At 40.6% G+C, this 20,301-nt stretch overlaps 1 protein-coding gene across 50 annotated transcripts in view; it reads left to right on the top strand.

Moving 5' to 3' along the window:
• The window catches only part of TTN (titin), a 285,454-nt gene that overhangs the window by 136,204 nt on the left and 128,949 nt on the right, over positions 1-20,301 (top strand). For 45 of the 50 annotated variants that reach the window (XM_083625041.1, XM_083625017.1, XM_083625016.1 and 42 more), the window contains 30 exons: positions 73-396; positions 2,488-2,574; positions 2,750-2,827; positions 3,139-3,216; positions 3,671-3,754; positions 4,016-4,099; positions 4,279-4,359; positions 5,944-6,027; positions 6,392-6,466; positions 6,628-6,702; positions 6,944-7,018; positions 7,346-7,429; positions 7,909-8,247; positions 8,569-8,652; positions 9,468-9,545; positions 9,763-9,846; positions 10,006-10,089; positions 10,588-10,671; positions 11,336-11,419; positions 11,562-11,642; positions 12,090-12,176; positions 12,367-12,447; positions 13,425-13,517; positions 13,663-15,468; positions 16,498-16,581; positions 16,943-17,017; positions 18,505-18,579; positions 19,065-19,148; positions 19,790-19,873; positions 20,168-20,251. In XM_083625041.1, coding sequence (XP_083481167.1) covers positions 73-396; positions 2,488-2,574; positions 2,750-2,827; positions 3,139-3,216; positions 3,671-3,754; positions 4,016-4,099; positions 4,279-4,359; positions 5,944-6,027; positions 6,392-6,466; positions 6,628-6,702; positions 6,944-7,018; positions 7,346-7,429; positions 7,909-8,247; positions 8,569-8,652; positions 9,468-9,545; positions 9,763-9,846; positions 10,006-10,089; positions 10,588-10,671; positions 11,336-11,419; positions 11,562-11,642; positions 12,090-12,176; positions 12,367-12,447; positions 13,425-13,517; positions 13,663-15,468; positions 16,498-16,581; positions 16,943-17,017; positions 18,505-18,579; positions 19,065-19,148; positions 19,790-19,873; positions 20,168-20,251 — 4,680 coding nt within the window. The remainder of the gene's footprint in view (positions 1-72; positions 397-2,487; positions 2,575-2,749; positions 2,828-3,138; positions 3,217-3,670; positions 3,755-4,015; positions 4,100-4,278; positions 4,360-5,943; positions 6,028-6,391; positions 6,467-6,627; positions 6,703-6,943; positions 7,019-7,345; positions 7,430-7,908; positions 8,248-8,568; positions 8,653-9,467; positions 9,546-9,762; positions 9,847-10,005; positions 10,090-10,587; positions 10,672-11,335; positions 11,420-11,561; positions 11,643-12,089; positions 12,177-12,366; positions 12,448-13,424; positions 13,518-13,662; positions 15,469-16,497; positions 16,582-16,942; positions 17,018-18,504; positions 18,580-19,064; positions 19,149-19,789; positions 19,874-20,167; positions 20,252-20,301) is intronic. The other 5 variants (XM_083625028.1, XM_083625026.1, XM_083625027.1 and 2 more) reach the window with 2 other exon arrangements.

The raw sequence follows: 20,301 nt of genomic DNA, 5'->3' as shown, positions 1-20,301 counted from the left end.
CAGTGAAATTTGGTTCTTAGTATGCGTTAATTATATGTTAGCTAAGACTCTTGAAAATTCGTATTTTTTAAGTGCCTGAAGTCCGTAAGACCGTTACTCGAAAGGAAGTGGTTCATGTGGAAGTTCCCCAATATGAAGAGGAGGAAGAGGCTCCCCAATATGAAGAGGAAGAAGTCACACAATATGAAGAGGAAGTCACACAATATGAGGAGGAAGTCACACAATATGAGAAAGAAGTCTCTCATTATGAGGAGGAAGTAACCCGATATGAGGAAGAAGTCACACAATATGAGGAGGAAGTACCTCAGTATGAAGAGGAGGAAGTTCCTCATTATGAAGAAGTTCCTGAGTATGAGGAAGAGGAAGAAGTACCTCCTCCGCCTCCTCCAGCTAAAGGTAACATCCCAGTTTACAAGCGCATTACAAAGAAAGGATTATTATTATTTTTTAATGCTCTTGGTTTGGATTTGGCTTTTGTTTGCTTGGTTATTTATTTGGTTTTTGCTTTCAGTTCATTTTGCTCTCCTTTGTTGTGAGATGTGCGTGGTGCAGCTCATGTTGCAAGTAGAAATAGCTGTAGCTGAATTAGAGAATATCCCAGAAACACTGAGCTTGTCCACGCTAGGCAGTGTCTTTAGTCCTAGCAAAACTCTCAGGAATATATTTCATTTCCACCCAGGCTTCTCCAAGCTGAATAAAATGTCAATTCAGCAAGCTAGTTGTGTGCCAAAACCCTGTGACACCACAGTTCCCAGGGAGTAAATAACCAGAGAATACAACAGCATATAGTTTGGGGGTAAAATAGATTACAAAAATACATACAGAACATCTGATAGCATTGACCTATGCTCTACTGAATAGTGAGATCAGGAAGAAAATGTTTAGCATCCGATAGTGTCCCCATGTTCTTCCATTGCCAACCACCCCTCTCCATGTGCCGAGCAATATATCTTAACCATAAAGGAGATGGGAAATTTCTCCTCCATGACCTTCCCTTAAATAACTTTGAATCTTTGCTTTTGAATTACTCTCCGCTCCCAGCACCAGTGACCCCATCTGAGGAAGGACTGTGGCTTTGTGGTAAAACATGCTTTGAATGTAGAAGGTTCCAGTTTCAATCCCTGGCATTGCGTGTCGAGGTCCCCAGGGCCACCCCAATAACTCACACATCACACAGAATTTTTGTTTAAGATTTTTGGCATTATTTTGGCCACAACTTCATTAAAATACAAATTTGTGAGTGGTTGCTTAGGCATTGGTTGCGACTATCTGCCCCCATCATGGGGGACAGACTGACATTCCGCACGATGCGAAAGTCAGAATAGGGGAATACACTTGGGGGTAGTGTCGGAGCAGGGAACCTGCCCTCAGCCCTCCCCAAATGCAGCCAGGAGCTCTTGCAGTGGCCCGAGCCCCCTTGACAGAGTGGACAAGCAATAGTTAGCCCCCAATTCCTTTAACAGAATCCCTTGCAGCAGCAGCATTAGAGGGGCAGGCACAGCCAATCCATGCCCCTCAACCAACCAAACCATAAACCAATGCCTAACCATGAACCTTACAAGTTGTGACAATTTGCTACGCAGTAGGCAAAAGCCAAATGGCCCCAGCCAATCAGCCAGATGGACAAAATTCCTACCAGACCACTGCTCCAAAGCAGACGACCCCATGACAGGCACAGCAAGGTCAAAGCAAACAACCCTATTCTAGGGAGGGAGGGACAAGCAATCCGATGCACGGGCGAAAAGAGGAAGCCCTAGCCTCGTGCAAGAAGTTTTAGCATTTCTAGCTGTCAATCAACAAATGGCAATATTAACTTCTTCCCAACAACAAGGGAAGCCCCAATCGCATCAGTGACCAACGGTCAATTAGCCCGCCCCAACTTTGGAGTGTCCTGGTGGCCCCCACCACAACACGTGCTCTCCGAGAAGGAGAATACGCTTTCCCAGGTAGGACTAAGAATGCCCCCTGTTTGGCATTATACAGTCATACCTTGGAAGTCGAATGGAATTCGTTCTGGAAACATTTGGAAACCAAAGCGCGGCTTCTGATTGGCTGCAGGAAGTTTCTGCAGCCAATCAGAAGCTGCTGAAGCCCCACCAGATGTTTGGGTTCCCAAAATAGTTCACAAACCGAAACAGTCACTTCTGGGTTTGCGGTGTTTGGGAGCCAAAATGTCCGAGTACCATGGCGTTCGGGATCCAAGGTACGACTGTAATTGACAGTGAGGAGCTAGATGGACCAATGGTCTGGCTTGATTATAAAAAAACAGCTATGTATGCCCCATTTCACTGTATTCAGGAAGGAGCCCCAACACTCTAGAGAGGACTTTTAGGGGATGCAAGTGGCTGCAAGGGGGAAGAGGGAGCAAGAAACTTTCCTTAAGTTAACTTAGCTTGCGGGGGTCATGTCAGAGCGTTGCAATACAGCTGTGTTCTTATGGTGCGTCTTGGTGCGTCCATTCTTTTAAATACAATCCTATCCTTCAAGTGCCTGAGGTACCAAAGAAGCCCGTCCCTGAGAAAAAGGCTCCTCCTGCGCCTGTCCCCAAGAAGAAGGAAGTTCCTCCAGCAAAAGGTACATCATCTCTTCATTCGGTGTCCTCAAACTCTTGCTTTCAGTTAAGTTTGTTGGCTCAGTGGCGTTAGTAGGCTGGGGATCAACTGTAGACATGCCCTTTGTTGACTCTCTGTTCTAATGTGCTGTGTGAATGGTGTGGTGTCCTCAACAATCTCTTGCCCTATCTTTAAAGTGCCTGAGGTGCCAAAGAAACCCGTCCCGGAAGAAAAGGTTCCGGTTCCTAAACGAAAAGAAGCCCCACCAGCTAAAGGTAAATCAGTGTGAGGCTTGCCTTGTGCAAATAAACTTACCTAATAGGCTACAACTAGGCTGATGATTGCAATGATGTACTTAGATTTTCCTGTTGTGTTGATGTTGTGTCATGACCCACTTTTATGTGGTAAAAATTGCCGTGCAAACTGAAAACAATAACGGTGTTAATAGTCCTTTAATCCTGTTAAATGTAACTTCTTGTTTATTTTCTTCAACAACAAAAAATCTTCTTGTGTTTTGTGTCACTGTTCTCCATCTTCATTCGGAAACCAAATTCTATGCTCAAAGTACTGTCTCTTTCAATTGAAGTGCCTGAAGTACCCAAGAAAGTGGTCCCTGAAGAGAAAGTACCTGCTCCTAAAAAGGTGGAAGCTCCTCCTGCTAAAGGTATCATCTCCTTGTTCACCTGGTCATCCTTTTAAACCAGGGTTTCCCCAAACTTGGGTTTCCAGCTGGGGTTTTTTGGGACTACAATGCCCATCATCCCTGGCCACTGGTTCTGCTAGCTAGGGATGATGGGCATTGTAATCCAAAAACAGCTGGTGACTCAAGTTTGGAGAGCCTTGTTGTAAGCAATTGACCTGCTACGTTACATAGCAGGGCTGCAGTTTGTTGTACCTCTCCCTGGGTGGTCAATACCATGGAGGGTGGGCCTGTAAATATAAATATTAAAGAAACATTATATCAGTGAGAAAAACCTGGCGGTTTCATTAAGAGCAGATTTGCAAATCCCCTTGCCCTTGTGGTTCAGATGCAGCACATTCTTCTTTTAGTTCTTTTGCTTTGTGGTGTCTCAATACTAGAAGGAGTCAAATCAATCTGCAAATTAATCTTTTTAAAGTGCCGGCCGTGCCGAAAAAAGCCGTGCCAGAAGAGAAAGTGCCTGTTGCGGTCCCCAAAAAACCAGAGCCCGCTCCACCTAAAGGTATCTGAAATAATATTTGAAAGATATAAATTATACATACATGTGTAAGTGCTTTACCCATGGTTTAACACAGAGATATGTGCAGAATATTTCAACAAGCAATATTAACCATGCAAAATCAACAAGGATGTGTAGATTTGCAACCACAGACACACCCACCCGAGATATGAATGGTTTTTGTATTTTGTCTTCTGCTACATCTGTTCTTTCTTTTTTGTGATACAATGTGCATACAAAGTCTGTTTCTTGGTGTCTTTAAAGTGCCTGAGATACCCAAGAAAGCTGTGTCTGAAGCAAAGGTGCCTCTCACTGTGCCCAAAAAACCAGAACCTCCACCAGCTAAAGGTATATCAACCCAGTCAAAATCAGTCTTCTTGATCTCATGTGTTTCTTTAATCTTAGATGTGATGCTTGTGTATGTCAAATATAGATGTTGTCCCTTGCCTGTCAGCTCTTTCTATTTCTGTCTCTTTCTTTGTCACAACAAACCCATAAATCACATTCTTCAAATTAAATCCTTGAAGTGCCTCACATACCAAAGGAGCCTGTCCCAGAAGAAGCACCTGTTTATATACCTGAAGAAGAGGAAGCTATACCTGAAAAAGGTACATTCAGCTCATCATTATCCTTATCAAAGACCTCTTTTAAAAATAAGAACAATAATATGATCTGTGTCATTTGCTTTATGTTCTCTAAAAGCCATGCAATCTGATCTTATGCATGTTTACCCAGGAATAAATTCTGCTAGGCTTACCAAATTCTGGGCAAGCAGAGTTTTGCTCATTCAGTGGGACTTCCCTTTCCCCCCTTTTCCCCATGCACCCCTCAAAATCTCCTCAAATAGTCCCCTGACTTCCATATGTGAATTTTGAGGGTGCACAGAGGGGCACTGCAGGCGGGAGGAAACAACAGGAAAGTTCCATTGGGTAATCAGTAAAACAGCATTGGAGACAATGAATGATTACTCCCAAGTGAATGGGCATAGGACTGCAGACATACTTTTAATTGCAGCCTAAATACTTCTCTTTCTTGATCTTGTTGCATGCTGCACTTTTCTTTATAAAGCCTCTGAAAATAATTTTACAAACCTATTTCTAAAGACATAAATAATGGCACTTAAGTATTTAAAGATAACTGTTTCTAAGTAAAGATATTTGCATAGCCATACTCAAGAGGTGCGCCATCCAGTGTTGGAGGCAAACCATGTGAACTGGTTTTGGAGAAGACATTGGGTAGGTATCTGAGATCAACCAGCCTGCCTGCTGGTTGTTGATAGTTGGTCACTCCCTGACAAGCATCAAGTGTGATGCTCCCCGCCGGACTGCCTCTCAGTAGGGTGCTATGGCCTATTGGCCTCCATGTGACCTCTGGACAGCAATATCCCTTCCCAAACCCCTTTAACAGGGTAAGGTAAAGGTAAAGGGACCCCTGACCATTAGGTCCAGTCGTGACCGACTCTGGGGTTGCGGCACTCATCTCGCTTTACTGGCCGAGGGAGCCGGCATACAGCTTCCGGGTCATGTGGCCAGCATGACTAAGCCACTTCTGGTGAACCAGAGCAGCACACAGAAATGCTGTTTATCTTCCCACCAGAGTGGTACCTATTTATCTACTTGCACTTTGATGTGCTTTCAAACTGCTAGGTTGGCAGGAGCAGAGACCGAACAACAGGAGCTCACCCCATCATGGGGATTCAAACCGCCGACCTTCTGATCGGCAAGTCCTAGGCTCTGTGGTTTAACCCACAGTGCCACCCGTGTCTCATTTTAACAGGGTACCCAGTTGTAAAAAGCTCCAGACCCGATTCCTTAACCTTAACCTTAACTCATTATCTGATTTGGTATAACGACACTTCTTTGAACACTGTGGGATTTACTCCTAAGTAAACATGAATAGGATTGATGTGCATTGTTTAGTTGTCACGAGCAAAGGCCCACATACTGTTTCGCAAATTGTTTTTGAAACTCCGCAAAATTTCAAATGTAGTGTGTGATATGGCCTGGCTGCTGTTCCAAGAGGAATAGTCACAAATTCTGTTACACAAACCCTAAAGCAGATTCATAAATTGTGGTCTATGCTGTGACCTGTGTTTGTGCTCCCCGCCCTGCCCCAACCCCAACGTGAGCTATGTTTCTCTTTCCGAAGTGGATTAAAAACAAAATTCTTAATCCGAAAATATGTGTTTAAAGTCCCAGAAGTGCCAAAGAAAGTCATCCCAGAAAAGAAAGTCCCTGCAGCTGTTCCCAAAAAAGTGGAGCCTCCTCCAGCAAAAGGTACATTGAGTAACAAGGAATTAGTGTATGTTTTCTTCAGTTGTACTAACAACCTGACCTTCCAGAAGAGAAAAGAAACTTCTTGTTTGCCAGTGAATTCAGGGGAATTTAAACTGTGTGCAGGAAATATTTCAAAATGTGTATAGCACAACATGTTTGTCCTGTGTCACTTTTGTCTGTTTGCAATGTATGGAAAACTGCTTCCCGGCAGAATATTGTCTGAATTGCTGAAGTTCTTGTTCTGCGAATTTCTTGCTTTTTGTACACATCTTCCTGTTCTTGGTGCTTCTTGGTATTGTGGTAGAACTGAGGATTTTTTAAAAAAACAAAACATATTCTCAAAACACTATCATTTTTTTTTAAGTGGCTGAGGTTCCTAAACCCGTCCCTGAAGAGAAAGTGCCCGTTCCCAAAAAGGTGCCGTCTCCTCCAGCAAAAGGTATAGCCATATATCAAAACCAGAACGCTTTTGACACTTACTTTAAGTCTAGAAATTATCATTATGTCTCGGAGCATTGAAACACATAGCTAACAATGCTGTGAAGTCTTACATGTTTGTGTGTGCGGTGGCTTTAAATTAAGTCTATGCTGTCTTTAAAGTGCCTGAGGTTCCTAAGCCTGTTCCGGAGGAGAAAGTTCCTGTTGCCAAAAAGGTCCCAGCTCCTCCCAAAAAAGGTATATCCAATCTTTAAAACAGTGTGCAATTTTTATTTTTATTTTTGTCCATACATTGATAACCATTTGTATTAATTAATTAGCTATTAAAGTAGGCTTGTCGTACGTCATACCTGATGTTCACTTTTGGGAATATGGCAAAGTTGTCTGAATAGATAGCTCTTAAACGTTGCAATGTCATATGTGTTTGTCCGCGCTGGCTCGAGACCAAATTCTTAAAACAACTCAATATTCTTTAAAGTGCCTGAAGTTCCCAAACCTGTCCCAGAAGAGAAAGTCCCTGTTCCTAAAAAGGTGGCAGCTCCTCCAGAGAAAGGTATATCCATAAATCTATACCTATAGATACATAAGATGATAACATTTATCATGGCATTAACCAGTCATTTTTGTTGTTGCTGTCCCATTACGTTTGAACTTGAACCAACTAAACAATGCCATCCTATACACTTCGACTCAGAAGTAAGTCCCATTGGGATCAATAGGACTTACACCCAGGAAAATGATGGGTATAGGATTGCATCCTAAATCAGCATAGTGATTTGTGTCATCTTGTATGTCTCTGTGTTGCTTGTGATCTTGTAGTTTGACTGACATTGTGCAATATATATATAAAAGCTAAAGTAGCGGTGTCATGTCTTTAAAGTGCCTGAGGTACCCAAGAAAGTTGTCCCTGAAAAGAAGGTAGCAACTGCTCCTCCTAAAAAAGTAGAGGCTCCACCTGCCAAAGGTACAACTCTTCTTATCTGTGTTATAACGTTCTTCTTTCATATTACTAATTATATGTGTGTTTTATCACAGTCAAATATACGTTAGTAACTTTTTGCATTCGTTTTTATTCATGCTTTATGAATTGTGTGGTTTTCTTATACTTGGTAAATTTAAAAATGCCTACCTGAAACAGCACTGTATTTTTTAACATCTCTGAGGAAAAAATATCTGCTGTTAAATCAAAGAAAATTCTTCTACCTAAGTTTGTTTTTGTGCATCTCTAAATATCTTATAAAGAGAATTTATTACTGATCTTTTCTAACATCTTCTAGTCTATTACTATAGGCCACTAGCATTACAGGTATCCCTTTTTTATTTTTAAAAACCCTTCTTGTAATTATAATGATAACTTTGGGTGGTTTTCTTTCTATGTTTGCTTTGTATGCTTATGCACCAGCAAGTCTTTGAAATAATGAAAAATTAATGCTATCTTTAAAGTGCCTGTGGTACGTAAGAAACCCATCCCTGAAGAACAGGTCACTGTCGAAAAATACTTCTATGAAGAATATGAGAAATATGAGACCTATGAGAAGACTGAGGAGTTTCTTCAGGTAGAAGAGGGTGAAGAACCTGAAGAATATGAGGAAGCCCCAGAACCTGAAAGATATGAAGAAGCTCCAGAAGAACCTGAAGTTGAGCAATACGAGGAAGCTCCAGAAGAATTTGAACAGTATGAAGAAGCTCCAGAACCGGAGGAACTTGAGTACTATGAAGAGGTTCGGGAGACCAAGGAGATTGAAGAATATGAGGAAGTGTATGAGGTTCCACCAGCAATAGGTATATTAATCATTTACCTGTTGTTTGTTGCTGCCCTGAGATTGAACCTTCTTTTGAATGCCCAAATTTCCCCTCCCCCAAAAAATCCACCCCAGTATTCCCTGCCTTTGTGCTTACAAGACTCCATTTGAGGGACAGGTTTCCCAGAGTGGGTCAAACCAACTATGCTGCTGTTACTGAATAGTTCAAAAAGCTAATGATGGGTGTATCCTCCTTTAATGATTAGAGACTTCTTCTGTAATTGTGATTACAGTCTTCTGAATTTGGCAATTTGGTATCTTTGTAAATAACTAAAAGCTCCTTCGTAAAATGTTTTTCAAGTGCCTGAGGTGCCTAAAAGAGCCATTGCTGAAGAAAAAGTAAAAGTTGCTGTACCTAAAAAAGAGGAAGCTCCACCAGCTAAAGGTACATAAAGCTGCTGAATCTGTTCCTTTGTGTACCCTGAAAAATCAAGTCCCCTTATGGGTGATCGTTGTCCTTACATTTCAGTTTTCACTAGCAGATCGGACATTAATTTTAATATGTCACTATGGGTTGTATCCATTGTTAGTCATAGTCATAACAGACCCAATGAAATTAAAGGTCATGACTAACATAGGCCCATTAATTTCACTGTGTCTGTTCTGAGTTGGATACAAACCTGTTAGTTGAACTGTCTAAGGGCATGAGCTATGTATACATCTGATAGCTTTTCCTCAGTTCTGTTAAGCCAGTGCTGGCCAGCTAGCGAGGAACTCCCCCAGCTTGGGTCTCTGATTGGTCAATGTGAACCTGGCTTCGCTGGGCAGAAAGTTGTACCCATGGCCATGACAACTGGGGGGAATTCCCCATCAGCCGGCAACCATGTGTGTTCAGCTGCCAGGGGAGGAGACCTTCCAGAGTGGATTTTCAGAGGAAGAATGGGACTTGAGAGAGGGTATAGTTGGACTGTGGTTCCAAACCACCTAAGTTTCATTACATTTAGTGGAACAGTTTCCCATATATGTAAGCAACTAGATAAGAGAAGGCAGATCAGTATAGATAACAAACTGGGATAGATAATTTTTTTCCTTCTCTGTCGAACTTGACATTTAATCAATATTGCCCCTATGCGTCTGTGTCGTTTTTTAAACCCCTTTCTGTCATTTTGTGTGGCATTTTTAGTCTCTTTTGTTTATTCTTGCACTTGATTCGTAATTCAAAGAATGGCAAACTCTTAAAAGAAATACATGTTTTTAAAGTGCCCGCAGCAAAAAAGAAACCAGAAGAAAAAGTACCTCTTGCTGTTCCTAAGAAAGAAGTAACTCCGCCACCTAAAGGTACATTCACTCTTCACTATCTTGTGTATTTTTCATCTTCTCTCTGTGTATTTTGTATAAATGTATTGTACACCTTCAATGGTATGTTGTGTTTGTTCTGTATGTGTATGTATTCATGGTGTGTCCTTGTGTTTTGTGTTCCCTTCTTTTGTAATTATGTATATAGCATTCATGTAAGATTCATAAATAACTAAACAAAAGTATTGTATCTTTAAAGTGCCTGAGATACCTAAGAAAGCTGTTCCTGAAGAAAAAGTGCCTAAGACTGTTCCCAAAAGGAAAGAGCCTTCACCAGCTAAAGGTAGATTCAGTAGTAAGACAGAAAGAATGTTGACATTCCTGTGTTCTCGTCTATGGTGTTATCACTAACGCCTCAGAAGAGAACTTTCAGCAATGTGCACATTATTTTAGAAGTGTGTATTTCTCCAAATAAGCTTGAGTACATGCTCTATCTTTAAAGTGCCTGACATTCCCAAGAGAGCCGTCCCTGAAGAAAAAGTATCCATCACTACCTATGAAGCAGAAGAACCTCCCACAGTAAAAGGTAGATGAAATTTTGAATAGGCAAGAACAAAAAAAAGTGTATCTCCATCAGTGTAGTTGCATCATCAATGTTTACTTAGATCACAGCAGTAAGGCCCTTAGATGTTCCTGGCACAAGTGTATCATAAATCCTATGAAATCTGGAGAAAACATTTTCATTTGGCTTACAAAAATCTGTTGACTATGTTGACAACAGCTGTGATTGGAAGATGTCCTAAATAAAGTGATGGCATTTATTGTATAAAGGAAAAGAGGTATAGCTGACATTAGAAAATGTATTTTATCGGTCAAGCCACTTTATTAAATTTAAATTGCTCATTATCCCCTTCTTTCCTGCGTATGAAACCATTAAAATGATATTCTGCCCCTGAAGTATTTAAAATGGAAAAATAATTTGTTTAGTTATTCTTTTCTCTGTGTTATGGTTGTCTTGCGTTTAAAGATGTTATAACAATTTTTTTAAAAAAACCCAACTAAGAGAAAACTAATATCTTTAAAGCTCCCGCAGTTCATGAGAAAACATTACGGGAAGAAAAAGTTACTTATATTATCTCCAGAGAAAAGGAAGGTGCTACAGTTGAAGGTACATCAGAGTTTTATTCAATTTGCAAAATAACTAAGCTTGAAAAGCCGGTCAGTCAGTTTAACAATTTAATTGGCACTGAGAATAGTAAGAGGTGTCTGATTTTGTAGACTTTATAATATCAAACAGCTTATCATGCTGTGTTTTGCTTAATCAATATGTCATGATTTAAAATATTATTGTCCACATGTTTTGGCGTGAGGACATATTGCAGTGAGGTAGCAGGTCATATGGTCCAAGGGTGGGATTCTGGCTCCAGTGCTGAATTTCCTTTGCATAGCTTCCTATCAATCATTTGACCTCCACAGTCTGAAGCAAATGCACTTGGCCAAACATAGACATAAGGGAAGGAATCTGAGTTGTTAGTATGTGGAGCAGAGCCTGTTGTCACTGTGTCAAGAAGAGCATAGTAATTCAGCTGCTGTGGAAAAAATCACTGTTCTGCTGTTAGCCATTTCACTTTTAAAAGCCAAAGGAAACAGCATAGATGTCAGAGAGCAAATCGTGAATGAGTTGTGCTTCTTTAGTTCTAGGATTATTCTTTTTTTCAACTTCATTTTTTTTCTTGATCTGCTGGTCTTCACTGTGTGCTGTTTATTTCCCCCCCCAACCTGTCCTTTGTGTGTCCTTTTGAAACGTCTCAAATATACTAATATCTTTAAAGTGCTTGAACTGGAAGAGGAAGCTGTCCCAGAAGAAACGGCTCCCATTGGTGTTCCTATAAAACAGAAAGCTCCGCCCATTAAAGGTACATACACCACCTCTTCCGCTAATTTCCCAAAGCAAGCAGCTACCATTGTATTATCCAGGCCCTTTGTTGGTCTGTTCCTTTTTGTCTTATGTGTGACATAATTGTATACATACTCAAAAATAAACTAATATCTTTAAAGTGCCTCCGGCGGCAAAGAAAGCTGTGCCAGAGAAGAAGAAACCTACACCTGTACCTAAAGAAGAAGCAACGCCTATCAAAGGTAACACACCTTTAGCTACAACTGCAGTGAAATGAGACATTTCGCCATTTTATTTCCCCACCTGCTATTCTTTTGCATAATTCAGTGTTTTGTGCAATGTAGGCGAATTTCTTGCCAAATTAATTACAAATTATTCCATGCAATTTTAGGGGGAATAATTAAATGGGATAAAATTCAGATCACCTGTACTAGAAATCTGAATAGGAATAGGAATATTGCTTTTCATCTAGAATCGCCACTCTTGCAAAGCAGAGACGAATGCAGAAGGCTCAATTGGTCATAAGGCAATGTTTCGTCGCTGTAATTCTATCATGGAAGATACGTGTCAAATTTCTTCCAAGATCTTTGAAATATGTGTGTGTGTGTCCTGTTGTTTTGTCTGTGGTCTGCAATAACCTCTTATTTTAAAATGCCCACATTTCTAAAAAAAGACTAATATCTTTAAAGCACCTGAGATTCGAGAAAAGGCTGTTTCACGAGAAATAATTCCTACTCCATCGGTCTCAAAAGAATTGGAACCTCCGGCAGCTAAAGGTACAACAGCAATTCAGTGAAAGTGATAATGAATTAGCAAATTTCAAGGCATTTAAATGTGCCACAATAGCTCATTGTCATAAATTTCGGGGTGTTGTGTGCCAACGTCAATAACTGTTTATTTAGTTTGTCTGTTTCTATGTGTTTCACAAATTTTTTAATTTCCTGCCACAAACTAATATCTTTAAAGTGCCTGTGATACGAAAGAAAGCCATTTCGGAGGAACAAGTAACAGTTCAAGTATCTAGGAAAGAAGCTACGCACTATGAAGGTACATAATCCTTTAATTAAGTCTTCTAACTTGTCAATGCTTTATGTTACAGAGCCCAAGCCCAGGTTGCCATGTATACTAAAGGTGTTTATGGCCATTTGATCGGCCATTCACACTCCATTCACACTCCATTCACATTAATGATTGGATAGACTTTAAGTAAATTCATTTTCAAATGCAGCAATAGACACACATGGGGGGTTGTTTCAAGGTTTAGATATTATTTAGGCTGCCTTTCATGTGTCTCAGATGTAGCCCAATAAAAACCATTCTCATAAAGCATTAAGGGAGAAAAATGAAAACTTGGGTGAAAAAGAAAATAGCATAAGATCCAGTTAATGATAGTTCAGTAGCAATGAAAAACTTTTTTCAGAACTTAACTGAAGATTGGAATAACTAGAAACCAGAAAGGTGGAACACTTAGATTTTAATTAGATTAGACGAACTGGTTTCAGTGGGACCAAACTTTATAAATAGCGAGGCTAACCATAAAAGCATGACTAGTGCTCAGTTGAGGGGTGAGCCTTAACTTGCTCTGGTAGACATGACCCATGAGAGCAGAAAAATAATCAGAGCCCAGGTGGGGTAAAAAGGAGTTCCAGCAAAAAATGTTTAGAGACTTATGGAGTGCAGAAGGGGCATATTTCAGAACCTTTCACTCCTCCACCCCCTTTGCTCTTAACAACAGGCACCCTACTTTATATGTGATTGTAGCAAACCTAGATTTAAGCAAATAATTCTGCTGCACTCCTATCTGTTTTCAGCCTGAGCATCTCTAACTAGCAGAGCAAAAGGTTCAAATTAGTTAACCTTGAAGAAGGCCTGCTTCTGTGACTAAATGGAAAGTATAAGTTTATTCCACAATAAATATGGCTGGGCTCTCTGTTTGTTGGTCATAGTCTTTGGTTATGTCTTTTTTGTCCTATGCTTTTTACAAGTATGATTTTGCATGTCTCAAAGAAACTAATATCTTTAAGATACAGAAACATATGAGGAAATGCTTCTAGAAGAAATGGAAGAACGGTATCCTGCTGCCATTCCTAGGAAACGTGAGGTTGCACCTCCCAAAGGTATATTCTCTCTTCGAGGAAAACGTAAAGCTACCAAAGTCACAAAAGTGACATATTTTCATTATTTCGCTCTTGTTCAGTTTGATGCTACTGTTTGCATTTTGTGGTTTAAAAATTCTTACAAGGGAATTGATTTTATTTAAAGTGTCTGAGGTGCCCAGAAAAGGAATGGCAGAAGAGAAGATATCCATTGCAAAGCATGAAAAAACAGAATTAGTTTCTGTACATAAAAAAGCAGAACTTACTGAAGTATCTCAGATAACGCAGCCTCAAGCACCAGAAAGGAAGACAGCTGCTCGTAAACCCACAAAACCAGAACCTATTGCTGTATCAAAGCCAGCAGAGCCTGAGGTGCCAAAACAGAAGCCACTTGTTGCCAAACCCAGAAAACCACAACCCATTGTGGAGCCTGAAGTGCAAGAAGAGGAGATAGATATTGCTGAACCTGAGGAACCCATACCTGTTGCAGTTTATGAGGCAGTCGAACCTCATGTGCCAGAAAAGAAGAAAGTCGTTGCTAAACCTAAAAAACCAGAGCCTGTTGTGATGCTTAAAACAGTAGAGTCAAAACAGGAGATAGCTGTTGCCAAACCCAGAAAACCAGAACCTCTTGTGGAGCTTGAAACAGAAGAGCCTGGGGTGCCAGAAAAGAAGCTAATCATTGCTAAACCTAAAAAAACAAAACCTGGTGTGGTTCCTAAAACAACAGAGCCTCCAGTGCGAGAAGACCAGATGGCTGTCTCCAAACCTAGGAAACCAGAACCTGTTTGGTTTCCTCAAACAGTAGAGCCTGAAATGGAAGAAGAGGAGATAGATATTGCTGAACCTGAGGAACCCAAACCTGCTGTAGTTCTTGAGACGGTAGAACCTCATGTACCAAAAAAGAAGGCAGCTGTTGCTAAACCTAAAAAACCAGAACCTATTATGGTGTCTAAAATAGTGGAGCCTCCAGTGCCAAAACAGAAGATAGCTGTCACTGAACCCAGAAAACCAGGACCTGTTGTGGAGCCTGAAACAGCAGAGCCTAAAGGACTAGAAGAGCAGATGGTTGTCTCCAAACCCAGAAAACCGGAATCCATTGTCATGGCTCAGATGGTACAGTCTGAAGTGGAAGAAGAGGAGGTAGATATTGCTGAACTCAAGAAAGCAAAACCCACTTCGGTTCTTGAGGCAGTTGAACTTCATGTGCCAGAAAAGAAAGCAGCTGTTGCTAAACCTCAAAAAACAGAGCCTCTGGTGCCTGAGCCTCCTGCACCAAAACAGAAGATAGCTGTCACCAAACCCAGAAAACCACAACCTGCTTTGGTGCCTGACCTAGAAGGGCCTGAAGAGGAAGAAAAGAAGGCAACCATTGCTAAACCTAAAAAAACAGAGCTTGGTGTGGCTCCTAAAACAGCAGAGCCTTACATGCCAGAAGACAAGATGGCTGTTGCCAAACCCAGAAAACAGGAATTCATTGTCATGCCTCAAATGGCAGAGCCTGAGCTGGAAGAAGAGATAGATATTGTGGAACCTGAGAAACCGAAACCTATTGCTGTTCTTGAATCAGCAGAACCTCGTGTGCCAGAAATGGAGGTAGCCGCTGCTAAACCTAAAAAACCAGAACTTATTGCAGTGCCTAAAACAGTAAAGCTTCCAGCGGCAAAACAGAAGATGACTGTCACCAAACCCAGGGAACCAGAAGTTGCCGCGGTGCTTGAAACAGCAAAGCCTGAGGTGGAAGAAGAAAAGAGAGCAAAATCCAGGGAGCCAGAACCTACAGTGGTGCCTGAAACAGTTTGGTGGCAAGAGCCAGAGGAAAAGGCATCTGTTTCCAAACCCAGAAAACCAGAGCCTGCTGTTGTGCTTGAAGCAGCAGAGGCTCAAATACCAGAAGAGACTGTGATGGTTGCTAAACCTAAAAAACAAGACCCTTATGCTGTGCCTGCAACAGAGCCTCCACCATTAAAAGGTAGACGTCATTCCCAAAGGGAAAAGACACTCTTGGCTTAAGAAATGTTTGTCTTGTTTGTGGAAAAAAAATCTTTTTTGTTTCATGTTAGTTTATAAATTTTGTACAGGCAACTTCTCTCGTCATACGTAAATGTGAATGTGCCTAATTAATGTCAATGTTTGGTGTCAAGTCTTCATGGTCTTGCTGTTATTTATCTTTATTGTGGCTTCTTCAGTTCGTACAGTTAACACAGTCTAATATCTTTATTGAAGTATCTGGTTTATCCAAGAAACCTGTTCTACAAGTGCTGACAAAAAGCAAAAAAACAGAAGCTCTGCTGGGTAAGAAAGAAAGTAAAAAAAGAACTTATCTCTTCTTGTTTCCTGATAATCTTGTGTCCTAAAAAGTTCCATTTGCAGCTTGATGCATAGGCATCCTTCCCTTTATAAACAAATATGACACAATACATCATAAAACATGAGGTCAGATGCCAGGATGAAAGGGGAAATGCTAATTATGATAATAATTAATAATAATAAACATACCCAAATCACTGTCAGGAAGGTAACAGCAGTGGAAGTAATCTTACAAAACAGATATATCAGCAGGTGTTTTGAAATATTTCAAATGTTCAGTTGAGTTCAACCATTTCCATCAGCCCATAAAAGATAACTACTTATATATATGAATGAAGGACCTGTATAGAGGGGAGTTTTTATCCCAGTGCCTTCTCTTCGGTCACTTGAATGATTTGTTCAGATTTGCCACCTGGACAGCTAATATTCAGCAACAATTGACGTTGTGGTGCTTGTTCATACGCCAACTATAGCTGTTTTGAGAAAAGGTCTATGTCTATAAAATGTAAAGGGCAGCCTCCTGCTTTCAATTGAATACCCACCCGTGTGATTTTAATGTCAATATTGTCCATGTCATTCCATGTCCGTGTGTCATGTTCTGTCTGTTGGGACTAAATCTGTTTCACTTCTTCATGCCGTGTTATAAACCATTTTCAGTTCTTCAAAGTAAAATGTACTAATATCTTTAAAGTTCCCGAGATGCCCAAGAAGGCTGTGCCAGAAGAGAAAATACCTGTTGCAGTGCCTAAAAAACCAGCTCCTCCACCTGCTAAAGGTATATACCTCAGTCTTGGTGACATTCATTCTTACCAAAAGAAAAAGAAATGGGTTATGGGTTCACTTCCCCCCACCCCCATTTATAATTCTGCAGTCTTTTCTTCTTCCTCGTCTTCTAAAAACTGACTTCATTTCTTAATTGGACATGTTCAAATAGGTTTTGGTTACAATTTAGAGAGTTATGGATACAAAACCCCATCAATTTCAATGGAACTTGCTTTCCCCCTGAACTGTGACTGCTTAATATTGACCACTAACCTTCCTGATATTCCTCTAAAGGCGCCTCTTTATTCCTGACACTTTTGCCTGCATTTTAACAAACTGAAACGTAACAGAAAATGATGCTATTTCTTTTCAAGTGCCTGAGGTACCCACAAAAGTTGTCCCAGAAAAGAAGGTGCCAGCTGCTGTTCCAGAAGCACCTCCAGCTAAAGGTAACATCCCCTTTGACAGAAAGCAGCAGTGGGTTAGGGCTGGTCCAGGAGGATAAGCATTGGCCTGGTTTGCATGACATGGTAAGAAGAAACCTCAGCTGCAGCTCATGGTTAGTGAGTAGACCACTTAACAGTGAGTCTGGGCTCTGGTAATGCACTAAACCAGGCCTTCTCAACCTCAGCCCTCCAGATGTTTTGAGACTACAATTCCCAGCATCCCTGACGACTGGTCCTGCTAGCTAGGGATCATGGGAGTTGTAGGCCAAAAACATCTGGAGGGCCGAGGTTGAGGAAGCCTGCACTAAACTAAACTTTGATTGAGCTCAGCGCAGTGTAATACTAAAAAAGACTACGGAGGAGCAAACTGGTTGCAAGGTGGTGATTGAAAGCCTGCACTTTTGCACAATTCGGGTAAGCCATAGCATAGCTTACTGTGTCACATGAACCAGGCCAGTGTATATCTTATTACTTTTTTATACTACACATTATCATCTCTAAATGCCATGTGTTCTTCACTTTAGGAGACCATATCAAGTGTGGTATTTGGATACCAAAGGTGGCAGAAATGTTCTCCTTTAAGCTAATACTATTTATTTGTTTGCTTGTTTGTAAATTCACAGTCAGCCGTTAATATCAAAATTTCTAGAACAGGTCACCATAAAAATAAGAAAACAATTTTGAAAGATCAAACAGCAGATAAGACTAGCATCACTAAGACAGTCTCCTCAACAGTGAACAGGCAGGTGAAATAAATAGGGTGTCATCAAAAGATCTTATGAGAATATATAATTATGGTTTCCGTCAAATTTCAAATTATAAATTATACATTAAAGATAAAGGATATAAATTGAATATTATTATTCAAATATCCCCATCTACTATAACTTTATTTCAAATTATTATATTTCCTTTTAAAATTATTATTGAAATTAATTTATTGTAGTGTCGGTTATTAAATTGTTAACTGCTTAATTATTTACTGTTCTGTTACTGGTTTGTCAATGCTGTGCTTTCTTCCTTACTATTTCTTTCTATTTAAATTATGTATAAAAAATATTTATTTTTTTTAAATGTTAATGATGGTGTTAATAACAATGATGGCAAAAAAGACTGTATGCTAGGTGAGCCTCCCTTGGGAAATAGTTCCACAAAAAGGCCACTACCCCAGTCACCGCCCACCTTGTCTCAGAGAGATGGCACATTTCAGATGAGAGCCTTCAAAGACAAAGCCTTGTGTATTAGATGATGGCCAGTGCAGTCACGTCTCAGAAGCGGCTGCTGCTGCATTCGATGGGATTCGAACATAACTGGACCTAGGATTACAGCTTTAAGCTGAGCAATGTTGTCACTTGTTAATATTCAGTGGGACTTACTTCCTAGTGTGCGTTGAGTTTAGACTGCAGCCTCAGTTTGCATTTGTGTCTTAGAAGTTATGTGTATCGTCCTGTACCAAAGAGTAAGCAAAATCCATACCCTTCCTTTAACAGTGCCTGAAGTACCAAAGAAACCTGTTCCAGAAGAGAAAGTTGTGCCTAAAAAGCCAGAGGTGCCAGCAGCTAAAGGTGTGTGCATTTCATGAATTCAACAAATAAGATGCTCCCATCCCATCAGTTCCTTACTGCTCCTTCAGTGTCAACACTTCATTTCTTTCATACTTCCTTGTCATTATTCTTCACATAGAATACATGGCAGCAACGATAGCACTTATTAGTCATATTGTATATATGGTATTCAGTAGTACCTTGGTTCTCAAACTTAATCCGTTCCAGGAGTCCATTTGACTCCCAAAACCATTCGAAAACCAAGATGCAGCTTCCGATTGGCTGCAGGAGCTTCCTGCATGCAAGCGGAAGCCGCATTGGAGATTTGCAGCATTCAGGAGCCAATTTGTTTGACAACTAAGCTATTCGAGAACCAAGGTACCCCTGTACGTGTTTAAGTTCACATTATTGAAGCTATTATGTGTCCACCTGCTACCATTCTGTGACAGGATTAACATATGCTACCTTTGGAATACATGGCATTAACATAAGCTAATCTTATTCAGTGCCTGAGGTACCAAAGAAACCTGTCCCAGAAGAAAAAGCTCCAGTGGCTGTGCCAAAGAAGCCAGAACCTCCACCTGCCAAAGGTAGGCCTCATTTTTAAAGAAAGAATGACAAGTTAGTACTACCAGGGCTTTTTTTCAGCCGGAACTTGCCAGAACTCAGTTCTGGCACCTCTCAGATGGGCGCCATTGCCATTCTAAGGAAACAAAGTCTGGCACCTCTTTTTCTAGAAAAATAGCACTGAGAAGTACACATTTTTCAAACTGAAGTCTGTTGGTGTTACCATACTGTATATCTGCAATACCTAAATATATTTGGGTGAACACAAGAAGAGACCAAAACCCCATCTAATCTAGCACATGGCTGTCACAGTGCCTGACTAAATAGATGCTAATGGGAAGTCCACAAGCAGAACATGGGCACTACAGCACTCTCCTCACTTGCGATTTCCCAAAAACTGGTTTTGAGGAGCATACTGCCCCTACTCTGGAAGTAATACACAACCATAATGACTGGTAGCCACTGGTAGCCTTATTCCCCCATGAACCCCTTTGAAGGCCAACCAATTTGGTGGCCATCACTACATTAAGAACAAGATGTGGGAACCATGAACTCAAATGATGGATCTGTGCTGCTATTTAATGTTGGGGTTGTGTGTGTGTTTGCAACTGTGTATGTTTCTTAAATGACTTGTTGTAAAAAAAATAATATTAATGTTTTCAAGTGCCTGAGGTGCCAAAGAAAGTTGTTCCGGAAAAGAAGGTACCAGCTGAAGTGCCTAAGAAACCGGAAGCTCCACCTGCTAAAGGTGTGTATTGCTTGTAATGCATGAAACAGCTTTGTTTGCTCTTGGGAGGAATATTTAACCTTTATCAAGGGGAGAGACAGGAAAATATCGATTTCCATCTGTGTGTTTCTACTGTGTGATTTGTAAAGAAAGACAGGAGGCTTACTTCTGTACAGCTTAATTGTGTCATACCAGTTCTCTCCAGTTTTGTCCTTATTTTTGAAGTTCTGTGTTTTACGACTTTCATGTGTCCTTAGTATCTTCTGCGCATTCTTTGATATTCGCATTCTTAAATGAAATTATTTTCCCTTCAAGTTCCGGAAGTACCCAAGAAAGTGGTCCCTGAGGAAAAAGCAAAGGTTCCTGAGCCTAAAAAACCAGAGCCTCCTGCTGTTAAAGGTACATGTCATAACCAGAAACGCCACAAAGAACTTCAGATTTGCTTTATA

The sequence above is a fragment of the Podarcis filfolensis genome, assembly GCF_964270895.1.
Source record: "Podarcis filfolensis genome assembly, chromosome: 1".
Taxonomy (NCBI): domain Eukaryota; kingdom Metazoa; phylum Chordata; class Lepidosauria; order Squamata; family Lacertidae; genus Podarcis; species Podarcis filfolensis.
This window is presented reverse-complemented; position numbering and strand designations above follow the sequence as displayed.